At 42.1% G+C, this 11,853-nt stretch overlaps 2 protein-coding genes across 3 annotated transcripts in view; one reads left to right on the top strand and one right to left on the bottom strand.

The window, feature by feature from the left end:
- Nucleotides 1-626: 626 nt before the first annotated feature.
- pan3 (poly(A) specific ribonuclease subunit PAN3) lies at nucleotides 627-11,284 on the top strand. 2 transcript variants are annotated; one of them, XM_077509586.1, is made up of 19 exons: nucleotides 627-803; nucleotides 958-1,304; nucleotides 2,138-2,259; nucleotides 2,908-2,980; nucleotides 3,424-3,494; nucleotides 3,613-3,757; nucleotides 3,844-4,061; nucleotides 4,242-4,346; nucleotides 4,412-4,469; nucleotides 4,560-4,721; nucleotides 5,212-5,328; nucleotides 5,454-5,555; nucleotides 7,411-7,576; nucleotides 7,723-7,810; nucleotides 7,895-8,034; nucleotides 8,165-8,294; nucleotides 8,389-8,453; nucleotides 8,523-8,661; nucleotides 10,019-11,284. In XM_077509586.1, exons 1-19 carry the CDS (start codon nucleotides 784-786, stop codon nucleotides 10,157-10,159), a joined length of 2,409 nt encoding a protein of 802 aa, XP_077365712.1. In that variant the 5' UTR covers nucleotides 627-783; the 3' UTR covers nucleotides 10,160-11,284. The 2 variants fall into 2 exon arrangements, with proteins under 2 accessions (XP_077365712.1, XP_077365713.1); XM_077509587.1 differs by having other exon boundaries at nucleotides 691-851.
- The window catches only part of flt1 (fms related receptor tyrosine kinase 1), a 167,437-nt gene continuing 166,791 nt past the window's right edge, over nucleotides 11,208-11,853 (bottom strand). Inside the window, exons 28-29 of the mRNA XM_077509583.1 lie at nucleotides 11,684-11,759; nucleotides 11,208-11,615 (exon numbers count right to left, since the gene is read on the bottom strand). Coding sequence (XP_077365709.1) covers nucleotides 11,451-11,615; nucleotides 11,684-11,759 — 241 coding nt within the window. The 3' untranslated portion in view covers nucleotides 11,208-11,450. The remainder of the gene's footprint in view (nucleotides 11,616-11,683; nucleotides 11,760-11,853) is intronic.

Here is an 11,853-nt window from a genome sequence, read left to right as displayed (position 1 = left end):
GATTTTTTTGGGCATATGTCCTTGAAACTTTTTCATACGGCCTTTCTAATGTGATGTCATGTCTACGCAATTTCATATCTACCAGTATGTCAGACCTATTTTTTTTGTAACGCTCTCGTAGCCATTGAATTTGAGCTTCAAACCAAAATGGCCGACTTCTGTTGAATTTTGTGCATGGGTAGTTGCAGAATAAATATTTACACTTGTTTTGTAATCATATTTATTGTGTAGTGGTGGGAAGATGTCAAGTTTGACATGTACACAGATGTGAATTGATAAAACCTAGTAAAAGGAAACCATATTTGTTGAACAATATGCTGATTATGAACATTATTCAGCTTTCTAACTGAATTGTGTTGCTAGTCAATGTAAACCCATACTGTATGTGATAAGCTTAGTCAAAAATCTCACGTTTACTGTTTGTTTTTGTTTTGTTTTTACAAGAACAACGTGTGGGAACTTGACCCATGTAATGTTCAATGGAAAATCCCAACTTTAAAATTATGAAGAGACTTTACGGACATCTTGTACAACAGCATCTGTGTGCAGATTGAAGCCAGTCCTGTACATAAAATGTAAAAGAGAGGCGCTTACCCACAATGCAAAGCTGCTCCCAAACAGAGCAGGGCAGGCAGCCTGGCAGTGAGCAAAAACAACAACAGGCTGCACTTTTTTTTTCTTTTTTTTTTTCTTTTTTATTTAGCAAAGAAAAGCGTCTGCATGGATGGCGACCCTCGCGATCGCTGTTCCACCCGTGCAATGATCTAAGTCGGAAAGCCAAACATGCACCCCAGCGTGATGACGTGAGTACCGCGGCGCATGTTTTAAGTGGTTCCGACGCCACAGAGGAGGTGAATTTTAAGTCCGCGGAAAAGGGGGGAATTGTTTGCAAGCTAGCCGAGCTGGGCTAGCTCGCTAGCTCTGTGCGTCTCTCTATGTTTGAGTGTCTTCCGGCAGCAACGGCGGCGGTGGCGGTGGTGCCATGAACAGCGGACTCCCAGCCTCAGCTGCTCCGCTCGGGGGTGCCGGGATACCCAATGTCAAAGTGAAGTTTTGTCGTTACTACGCGAAAGACAAAACGTGCTTCTATGGAGACGAGTGCCAGTTCCTGCACGAGGACCCGTCCGTGGCTAGCCTGAGCCCCGTCCCGTTGTCTCTACCCGGGGGTGGCGGGACTCCGGCCGGGTATTCCCTCGGCGGTACCGTGGCCTCGTGCCCTGGCGGCGGAGGAGGAACCGGTGTTCCCAAGAAGAGTGAAGCCATGGGGCCTACGGGGACCTCTCTGGACGGGTCGTTGCTAGCCAGTGAGTAACGCTTTGACTTCATAACCGCGACCTCACTAGGGGGAACACCCGACTTTAAGAGGCGCCTGGTCGGGCTTGACTGAAAATTTAGCTCGGGGATTGAGTGAGGCCTCCTCGTCTCCCGGAACAGATTACAGCACATTTAGCCCATTTTTGCAATTCGGCATACTATTCTCTGTTCCGTGGAGCTCACTGGGCGTCTTTTTAACGCTGACATGACTTGTTATTGTTGTGGAAATGACACTTTAATAGCCTGTTGCCGCTCTGGCGAAGGAGGCCTGGCAATATGACAGCTGTGAGTGCTCAGAAAGCACTTAATTAACGGTCGCTTCTTGTCTTGACAATTATTTACGGGAAATATAACCCTAAAATGTTTTACGTTCTTCACCACTAAACAAAACTGATATCATCTCGTGGGGCGTTTCATGTCAACTATATGTGCTTATTATGTTTACGAGCACTAGCTGTTTTGCTAACGTCGCTAGTAACCGGAAACTAACGTAGCCCTCCACGAGGTAGTGTTTGTGTTTGTTTTTTTTGCCCCCAATTTCATTAGTAGAAATAAACCACAAGTACTGTAAAATAATTTCCACGTAACAAAACAAATGGATAAACTGTCAAATGTCTTAATAATGAAACTATGATTGCACTGCTTCGGGATTAGCATTGCCGTTGCTTGCACTTGTGGAAGTGTTTACATTTTTTCTAATGGGCTCTGTGATTGGTTACACACACTCGGGAACGTTCAGACTTCCTAAACGTCTTCCTCCACTTGTTCAACGTTAAATTAAGTTCTCTATTCAATTAACTTTGGCTTTATTTGTCATTTGCAGTTCCAGGGATGGAGGGAGCGAGTCTGAGTGACGCCAACCTCACCAATTCCTACTTTAGTAGCAGCTTCATTGGAGTGAACGGATTTGGAAGTCCCGCAGAGTCCAAATACTCCATGATGCAGGTACTGTATCACACAAACCAGTATAGTGAAACTTTGGGGTGTTGGTGAAAAAGCAAATCACACTTTTTCCACAATTAAATAATAATTGGAGGCTTTACACCACAATTAGTTCTATGTTCTATTGCGTGGTTGTCGTACTTTATCTCTTTGCCATCTTTGATAGCCTTTTGTGGCGATGTCACAAAACACATATAAACAAAAAGGCAAAAAATTAGCCTGCTCTCACTGGTACCTTTCTGTACTTGTATCCAGAGGTGGGTAATCCAGGTCCAGAAAGTAAAAACCCTGCCACAGTTTGGCTTTAGCCACAGGTGCATCTAATCAACCAGCAGGTAAACAAGTTACTTACCAATCGGTCAAGTAGAACCTTCTCTGACTAAAGCCAAACTGTGGCAGGGTTTTTACTTTCTGGACCTGGATTACCCACCTCTGCTTGGGTAACTAAAACTAAACGTGTTCACATCCTCACAGAGCTGACATCATGCGTGACAAAAATAATTTAAACACCAAATTTGATTTATTTATTTTTTTGGGCAATTAATTGCGACATTACTCGAACATTAATTTGAATAAATTCAAAATACAATATAAATGCACATCCAATATATTTCTTCCTTTCTTGTTTTGAATGCCTCCATTACTTTTTAGCGAATTACTACCAGCAGCAGCTCTCCTAGTCTACTCAACGACGGTGCCAAGAATTTCAGCCACAGTACTCACGGTAAGACTGTCGACCTTAAAAAAATTGGACCAAATTCTTAACTTTTGTGCTCGAAAATGTTTGCTGGTAAATTGGATTTCTGAAAACACACAAAACACAATGGCATAAGATCATTTTCAACCATACATCCCTGGACAATCTGACATGTTGTTTGAATCATAATGGATAATTATTTTCTGAAGATCTGGGACCCTTATTTAACTTATGTTGGACTTGAAATTACAAATGTTGTCGAGAGCATTTGTAATTTGAATTTTGAAACAGTCATTTTTGTTTTTGGAATGCAAGTATCATTATTCTTTTTTTTTTCTTTTGGGCCAAGTTGTTGTTTTTTGTTGTTGTTGTGTGCATATAAGAAGTTTTTCAATAAACATATGCATAAAAGACAGTTGACCTTGCCCCAGTTTCCATTAAAATGTTTTTTTTTTTCCCCCTCCACGTAGATCCAGTCAACTCCCCGACGTCGTCGCTGTTCAGTGATTTTGGTGCTCTCGGCATTTCTCAACGGAGGAAGGTGAGCAAAAAACAAACAAAAAAAACAAGGGGCACTTTTTTTGTGAGGTAACCCGGTATTGTGTATAAGTTTTTTGAGGGGGATATAAAAAGGATTTTGTGTGTAACCCATCTTTCAGGCTCCCAATCCGACAGCAAGCGAGTTCATTCCTAAGGGAGCTCCACGAATGGCCGCCATGGCGCCGTCTTCTGTCCAGGCCTTCCCCTCGCCTCTCTTTGCCCACCCAGGTCTCAACAGCTCCACAGCAGCTGGTCTGGCTCCAGGTTCCGCCTCCTTTTTTTATTTTTATTTTTATTTTTTAAACCACCCCTGCATATCTCTCCAAACACTGTCGATGATCTGATTTCAGGCATGTCTTTATCGGCGGGCTCATCTCCCCTTCACTCGCCGAAAATTACGCCGCATACCTCGCCCGCCCCGCGCCGCCGCAGCCACACCCCGAACCCGGTCAACTACATGGTGCCCACCACGGCGGCCGACCCGGGTTCACACATCATCCAGAAAGAGACCGTCGGGGGGACCACGTACTTCTACACGGACAATACCCCTGCGCCCATGGCCGGGATGGTACGTGCGTATATGAGTGGATCGGCTATCAAATCAAAGTCCTACTTTTAAATACAAGTAATTGCATTTTAGGTTGAAGGATTGATGTTTGTGCTGAAATCTGGCTTTCGGTCGGGGAATGATTAGTACATTTTCATTTTTCAATAAATAGTAAGCTGAGTGTTTGTGGTTTCACTGCAGGTGTTTCCTACCTACCATATCTACCCCCCCACTGCACCCCATGTGGCCTACATGCAGCCCAAAGCCAACGCGCCATCCTTCTTCATGGCAGATGAACTCCGACAGGTATTTCCCCGCCACCGCAAAATGCTGCTTGTGATCCCCTACTAACATCTTCCGACGCCCTCCAGGAATTAATCAACAGACACCTGATAACCATGGCACAAATTGACCACTCGGAAAACGCAGGTAGAATTCTGAAGCTTCCAAATCGTACCTGATCGGGGGGAAAAAAAACAAAAAAAATTCAAGCTAACTATGGCCTCCTGTGTTGTTCAGATGTACCGTCCGAGGTGGACAGCTATCATAGTCTGTTCCCCCTTGAGGCCCTGCCCCCGCCAAACCGCATGCAGAAGACCAGCAACTTCAGCTACATCACTTCCTGCTACAAGGCCGTCAACAGCAAGGACGACCTTCCCTACTGCCTGAGGAGGATACACGGTAACTACACGCCTGATCCTGTATGCGTAGCTAGTATTTTTGTTTTAAAGCTGCAACGATTACTTGAATAATTTGATTGCAACAAAAGGTTGAAGCTTTGTTTAATTTTGGGATCATTTCTAATTTAACAAGGAAGATAAAGTGCAGTGTGTGACCACAATAGCACGTCTACGGGCATCAACACGGTCGACGTTAGCTAATTTAAAGTAGCATACAGTTGCTCGTTAGGAGGTATTGTAGTGCCTTTGCAAGTAGTCAAGAACAGACAAGTTTTAACACGCAACGCACAGCCAGCCCTACAGTCCGACACCCATGTCAGTCTTAAAACCATACACACTTAAAGTCACAGTACGGTAGAGAGTGAGTTTGGCGGGCACGAGTGGACAAAACGATACTCATGTTGTTGTGTTAAATAAATTGCAGTCTCATTATTTGTATCTAATTGAGTGAGTAATTGGTAGAATACTGGATTTTGTGTTTGATTGTTCAGGCTTCCGCCTCGTCAACACCAAGTGCATGATGCTGGTGGACATGTGGAAGAAGATTCAGCACTCCAACTCGGTCACCCTGAGGGAGGTCTTCACCACAAAGGCCTTTGGAGATCACTGTGAGTTGATGTCCACTTCACCTAAAAGTCACAGTGGCCATAAACACACGTGTTTTTTTTATTTTTTTCTACTTTGAAAAACCATTGGATTGTTTTAAAATGTTGTGTGTGTGATTTGCCCCAAGCATTGGTGTTCTCCTATGACTTCCACGCGGGCGCAGAAACCATGTTCAGCCGACACTTCAACGACCCAGCGGCCGACTCGTATTTTACCAAGAGGAAGTGGGGTGAGTGGTTCCTCCTCTAAATAGTTGTCCCCTTTTATTTATTTATTTTTGTTATTTCGCTTGACGCACCTTATTTTGGTGACCCACTAACAGGCTTAATTAGGTCACCCGCTTAAGCGCGTCAATCTAATTAAGGCCCGGATACCATTTGATATAGCGGGTAGCGAACCAAGTTTGGGATGCATTCAATTGTTCATGAAGTCATTTATTGACTGTTGACGATAATGCAAGCGAGATGTTCGTTGACCGAAGGAGGAAACGGTGGCTGAAAGTGATCCTTAGGCAGGTGCTGCTGTTGACCTCATCAACAGGAACAAGGCAGTGTCTGGCGTGCAGCAAACAACATACCAAGAAGAAAAAAAAAAGTGTCACACTAAAATATTGTTAGCATCAGCTTGCTAAGATAAAGTTGAACACTAGGTAATAAAATAGAACTAGTCTAACTTTGAAGACATCATGGAGAGTGTTGGCGAGCTTCTCTGACCATTTTTGTGTAGTTCGTAAACCTTTATGCTAATTGTGTTAGCATCTGCCGGCTAAAATAGTGAGTCTTAAATGAAAACTAAGAAGATGTAACGGATAATAGGGTAAAACATGTAAGTGAGCTTTAGCCTTTAGCCCTTTTGTTAGGATGAATGTTGTTCCCACTAGTGTTAATTTTATCCCGCATTTTTAAATTTAGTCTGTTTTTTGTCCAATTTCAATCACGCCTGTTAGTATTTATCATAGTTAGTCCATCCTTTCCCATTTTTATGTAGTCTATTTTTAGTCACTATCAATCGAGAATTTTAGTCTTTATTTTTAGTTCAAGAAAATGTAAATTTATTCTTCTAGTTTTAGGCAACAATAATTGTCTTTTTAGTCAGGACAATAATTTGACCCCTGTATATTTATTTTGTCAGCAGATGTGCTGAATATTTCTTATCTAAAACTATTTCACATACAATTCTCTCTAATCTTTTTGATGAAAAAGAACTTCACACACAATTACAGTATATCAACAAGTGGCTACTCTGGCTCCATGCTAGTAAATTAGCAAGCATTAGTTAGTGGTCCGATTAACATTATTGTTGGAACGTTATAGCTGTTGGCTTTTTTTATTTTTTTTATTTTTTTATTTTTTTACAAAAACTATTTTCATCTCGTTTTTGTTCATGAACTAAAATGTGCATAGTTTTTAGTCCAGTTTTTATTAAGTGAAGTACATTTTCGTCTCGTCTTCACTAGTTGACGAAAATGCAAACTGATTTAGTCCCAGTTATTGTTTATTAATGAAGGTTTTAGTCCAGTGAAAAATGTGCATTGACGAAATTATTTTGTAATTTTCGTTGACAAAATTAACACTAGTTCCCACTGAAAAATAAAACCACCTTTGAAGAAAAGTGATGAAGAGTGAAAGAAACACTGCTTGTAAGCCATTAGCTAGCAAATATATTAGCCATTAGCTGTTTGTTAGCATCTGCTTGCTAAATTTAGAAATCAGAAAACTAAAATCGAATATTTGACCATATGTTAGTAATAAAAAAAAAGTGAATTTTTTTGGCAAGTTTCCCAGATCATTTTATTAGCATCTGCTTGCTAAAATTACATTGAAAACTATCATCTATTTTCTATACTGCCTATCCTTACCAGGGTTGCGGGTGAGTTTATTTTACACACCCAATTGGCATTTTTTTCCCCCCCTCATCAGTTTAGAGAAGCCCTACTGTAATTTACAATAAAAAGCTGTCCGCTACAAGATAAGGAAGTTGTCAGTTTGCATGTCACCCCTTTCACAAGCTGCATCTGCGCGATAAAAAAAAAAAAAATAAATAACAAAAATGGTGTGCGACGGTGTGTGTGTTTGTGTGCGCAGGGCAACACGAGCCTCCCCCGCCGCGGCAGCACGCCGGCCTGCTGCCAGAGTCGCTCATCTGGGCCTACATCGTCCAGCTCAGTTCGGCCCTGCGCACCATCCACACAGCGGGCCTGGCGTGCCGCGTCATGGACCCCAGCAAGATCCTCATCACCGGCAAGACCAGGTTTGTACCGTGATGCATCAACACAGCGACACAGCATTAGGTACACATGAATAGCCCAACCAAAGTTCAATTAAATAAAAAAAATGTTTAACCTGAAAAATAAAACATAAACACTATTTTATATTTATATTTTTGTGTATGTGCAGGTTACGTGTGAACTGTGTCGGCGTTTTTGACGTTTTAACGTTTGACAACAGTCAGACCAACCATCTGGCCCTGATGCCACAATATCAGGTGATTGTTGCCACATCATCATCATCATCATCATCATTGTCGTCGTCACCAGCAGCAGTTTAAACTCGGCTCGTGTTTTTCCAGCAAGCCGACCTGGTGTCGCTAGGCAAAGTCGTGCTGGCGCTGGCGTGCAACTCGCTAGCCGGCATTCAGAGGGAGAACCTGCAGAAGGCAATGGAGCTGGTGTCCATCAACTACTCGTCAGACCTCAAGAACCTTATACTGTAAGAAAAGGGGCAGACATTTAGGTGGTATGGTTTTTAAAGCATTTTTTCTCTCTCCCATTTGCTTCCTCTGGTCTAACTTTAGTGTGGTACACATAATGTATGTTTTTGAACTCTTATGTATTTCCAGATATCTGCTGACTGAACAGTCCCGCCTCCGTAGCGTCAACGACATCATGCCGATGATCGGAGCCCGATTTTACACGCAATTGGACGCATCGCAGATGAGGAACGACGTCATCGAGGAGGACTTGGCCAAGGTAATGTGCCCTATTGGTGTGAAAAAAAAAAAAAAAAAAAAGTCGTGGCGGTAGGTTTTTGGCTCACGGCAAAACAAGCACGTCTGTTTTTCAGGAGGTGCAAAATGGCCGCCTCTTCCGCCTGCTAGCCAAGCTGGGCACCATCAACGAGAGGCCCGAGTGAGTCCGCCGCCCGATCAGCTTGCTGATTTTGTATCGTTTGTCATTTCAACGCTATGTGAATTCCAGGTTTCAGAAGGACCCCACGTGGTCGGAAACGGGCGACCGCTACCTGCTGAAGCTTTTCCGGGACCACCTGTTTCACCAGGTGACCGAAGCCGGGACGCCGTGGATCGACCTCAGCCACATCGTCTCATGTCTCAACAAGGTCAGTCGTGCTCACTTTCAACAACACGCTGACACTCGCCATGGATGTCGTGACGTTTGAATGAGGTCACACAGGCATATCGCCATTTTAGTGGTTTGGCAAATGGGAAATACTTTTCACACCTCATCTTCTGCCCCCCCCCCCCCCCCCCCCCCATCCCGCCTCCGTTTCAGATAGATGGTTAAAGAAATATAGAAATATCTTGTCTTGGGGCAACACCTCAAATAGTCCAAAAAATATGTCTAGTCCTAACACATTCTTTTTTTATTATTCAAATCTATTTATTTGTTGTAGAAATAGATGAATTAAAAACAAAACAACAAACATAATTTTTGTCTATTTGGCGTCTGGGACTAAACATTTTCACATTGTGTGAAAACAGGAAGATTTAAAAAAAAAAAAAGTTTTTATTTGTATATTTATGTCATATTTTTAGTCTTTAATTTTTTACATTTTTAATGTATTTTTTCGTTATGTGAAATTTGGAGAAAAAAAAATCAAATATCACCTTTGGTTTCTAATTGGTGTTTTATTTTCATTTAAAAAAGAATGGAAACAAAATAATTAATAGTCTAGTCTACTCATTAATTTTACATTTTTAACTTTAAAAAATAATGGTTTTAATAATTGCCTATTTTAATGTTTTCTTTTTACAAACTACAGCATATATTTATTTTATGATTCTTTGGGGCAGAGATAGGGGCTTTTCTTTTTACGGTCTCTTTCACCTGCTGACTCTGAAAATAGAAAAAAAAAGTAGTATTCTGAACCACATAATTTAATTAAAAATAGTCAAGATATTTCCAATATTATTTTTTTATGCATTTGTTATGTTATTGGTCTAATTTTTTTAGGATAAGCGATTATTGATACCAGATATCGGCCTTATTTTAAGGCATCGGCTACTCATGGAGGCTGCCAATACCAGCCATTGATAGTTGTGGCAAAAAATAAATAAACTAAAATCTTAACATCAAGTCAGTCCTCATCGGCAGTAGTTTGCGCTATACTGCGGCAGTTTGACACGTAAAAAAAAAAAAATCATCATTTGCGTCAAAAAGAAAGGTCTGTTTTTTTCACAATGTTTTGTCATTGTGTAAAATGAAATTTTATATAGCCAAAGTACGACAGGTATCGGTACTCGGTATCGGTGCATACTCAGAATATTTACTATCTATTGTATTGGTCTGAAAAAAAAAAAGTGGTATTGAACATGCATGCCTAATATTTTTCTTTTTCTGTACAATTTAATTTGAGGTCACAGATTTACTTTGAGTTTTAGTCTAGACTTTATGCATTATTATTTATTTATTTTTTTTAATACATCATTTTATAAGCTGTATTTTGTGTTCCCCAGCTGGACGCGGGCGGACCGGAGAAGATCAGCCTTGTGTCGCGGGACGAGAAGAGCGTTCTGGTGGTGACGTACTCGGACCTGAAGCGCTGCTTCGACAGCACCTTCCAGGAGCTGCAGGCGGCCGCCTCGGGCTCACTGTAGCGCCGCCCCCTACTGGCCTGGCGGCCGCACTGCTTTTACACTACGGCGGGCCGTCGAGCCGCGAGCTCGTGGAGACATTTCAACATCAGCATTTTTTTTTGGCGGGAAGGCCTCAGTCGCGTACACTGTCCACCGGGAAGGCTTTTGTTTCCCCTCTAAAGTGTATTTTTTTTAGTCTTTCCTAAAAAAAAAAAAAGAAAAAAAAAACCTTGCAAGCTGGAAAAAGGATTTAATGGACGCTCGGGATGGCGAATTTTGATTATTTTTTTTATTTTATTTTTTAAGATTTTGGGGAACAAACGGACGCAAACCACGTGGTTCTTCTTCAACAGGTTTTTCTGCTTTTATTGTTTCTTTCTACCGCTATGTGGGGCAGGCACTAAGATTTTAATTTTTGCCGGGGCTATTTTTTTTTTGGCCTACAGGGTGTACAGAAAGTTTCACTCTCAAACACACACACAGATTGAATTGTAAAGGACAAACCACTGGGGTTGAGGTTTGGGCAGGTGACCCTCCCCCCCCCTATCTTTACGTTGACCACCTCTTTCGATTTGTAGTCCACCACCCTTGTTTGGCAGCTGCCTCTTTACGGAATGTCGCCAGCGCTCATTTTTATTTTTTGTGTGTGCTTTTTTCTTTTTTCTTTTTTTTTGCCGAAGCGGGAGGGCTAATTTTCTTATCTGTGGACCAACGCCAGCAGGTGAACGACACGGAAGATGACGACAAAGGTAGAGCCCCCACACAAACACACGCACACGCTATCCCGATTTGAATGTTATAGGCCAGATTGTTCACAGCGCCCTCTACATGTTAATATGTTCTACGTTCAAAACAATTCCAAATACTGCTCCCCCTTTCCAAAAGTGTCATCACAGATCCCGAAAGGAACAAATTTACCTGCTTGTCGGGTGGGGGGGGGTTGCCGACTGTTAGAAAATGTATGAAATGGACACATTTGATGAATGTGGTGCTTTAAATAAAACACACGCACCCTCGCCCACTCCGCGCACACTCCACAACCAACAACTTAGTATGTTTTTTGCCCCTCTCTTGTTCCAATGTTTCACAGTTTGCAATATTTGTGTGTACAGCAGTATTTTAATAAAGAATACCGAAAGTAAGACATACTGTATTACTGAAACATTTTTGTTCTAAAAATCACTCGCATATACATATCCAGCATTTAATATCAGTGTAAAAGGACCTTTCCTCCCTTCCAGCACATTATGAGGTATCAATAAACCCTAATTGTTACACTTAGCTAAATGAATAGTAAAAGGTGCGGGGGTTGCTAGAGGGAGGCGTAAAAGAAGTTGTCAGGAGGAGGGGAGCCACCCCGGTCTGAATCCCACTTGCATGGCCCGTTGCTATGGAGACGTGGAGCTTCCTGCATGTCGCTCCTCCATGACAGACACTGCAGCTCCTCCGAAGGTAAGATCATGCCGCTGTCACCCTCCTGAAATACACCAGGTCTCTTAATTGAGTGTTTGTGTGTTTTTTGTTTTTGTTTTTTTGTTTCCTCACCTCAGAGCCGTGACGCTCATCCTCGCAAGGAATCTCCTCAAACGTGTCCGGCGCGGCCACCACGGCATGCATGTAACTGCACGGTACAGTACAACCACACTTGTCATTCGTTTAAAGGGATACTTGACTCATTGAGCCATTTTCAGCAGTAAAAAGTTCATATTTTAACT

The sequence above is a fragment of the Festucalex cinctus genome, chromosome 20 (assembly GCF_051991245.1).
Source record: "Festucalex cinctus isolate MCC-2025b chromosome 20, RoL_Fcin_1.0, whole genome shotgun sequence".
Lineage (NCBI taxonomy): Eukaryota > Metazoa > Chordata > Actinopteri > Syngnathiformes > Syngnathidae > Festucalex > Festucalex cinctus.
This window is presented reverse-complemented; position numbering and strand designations above follow the sequence as displayed.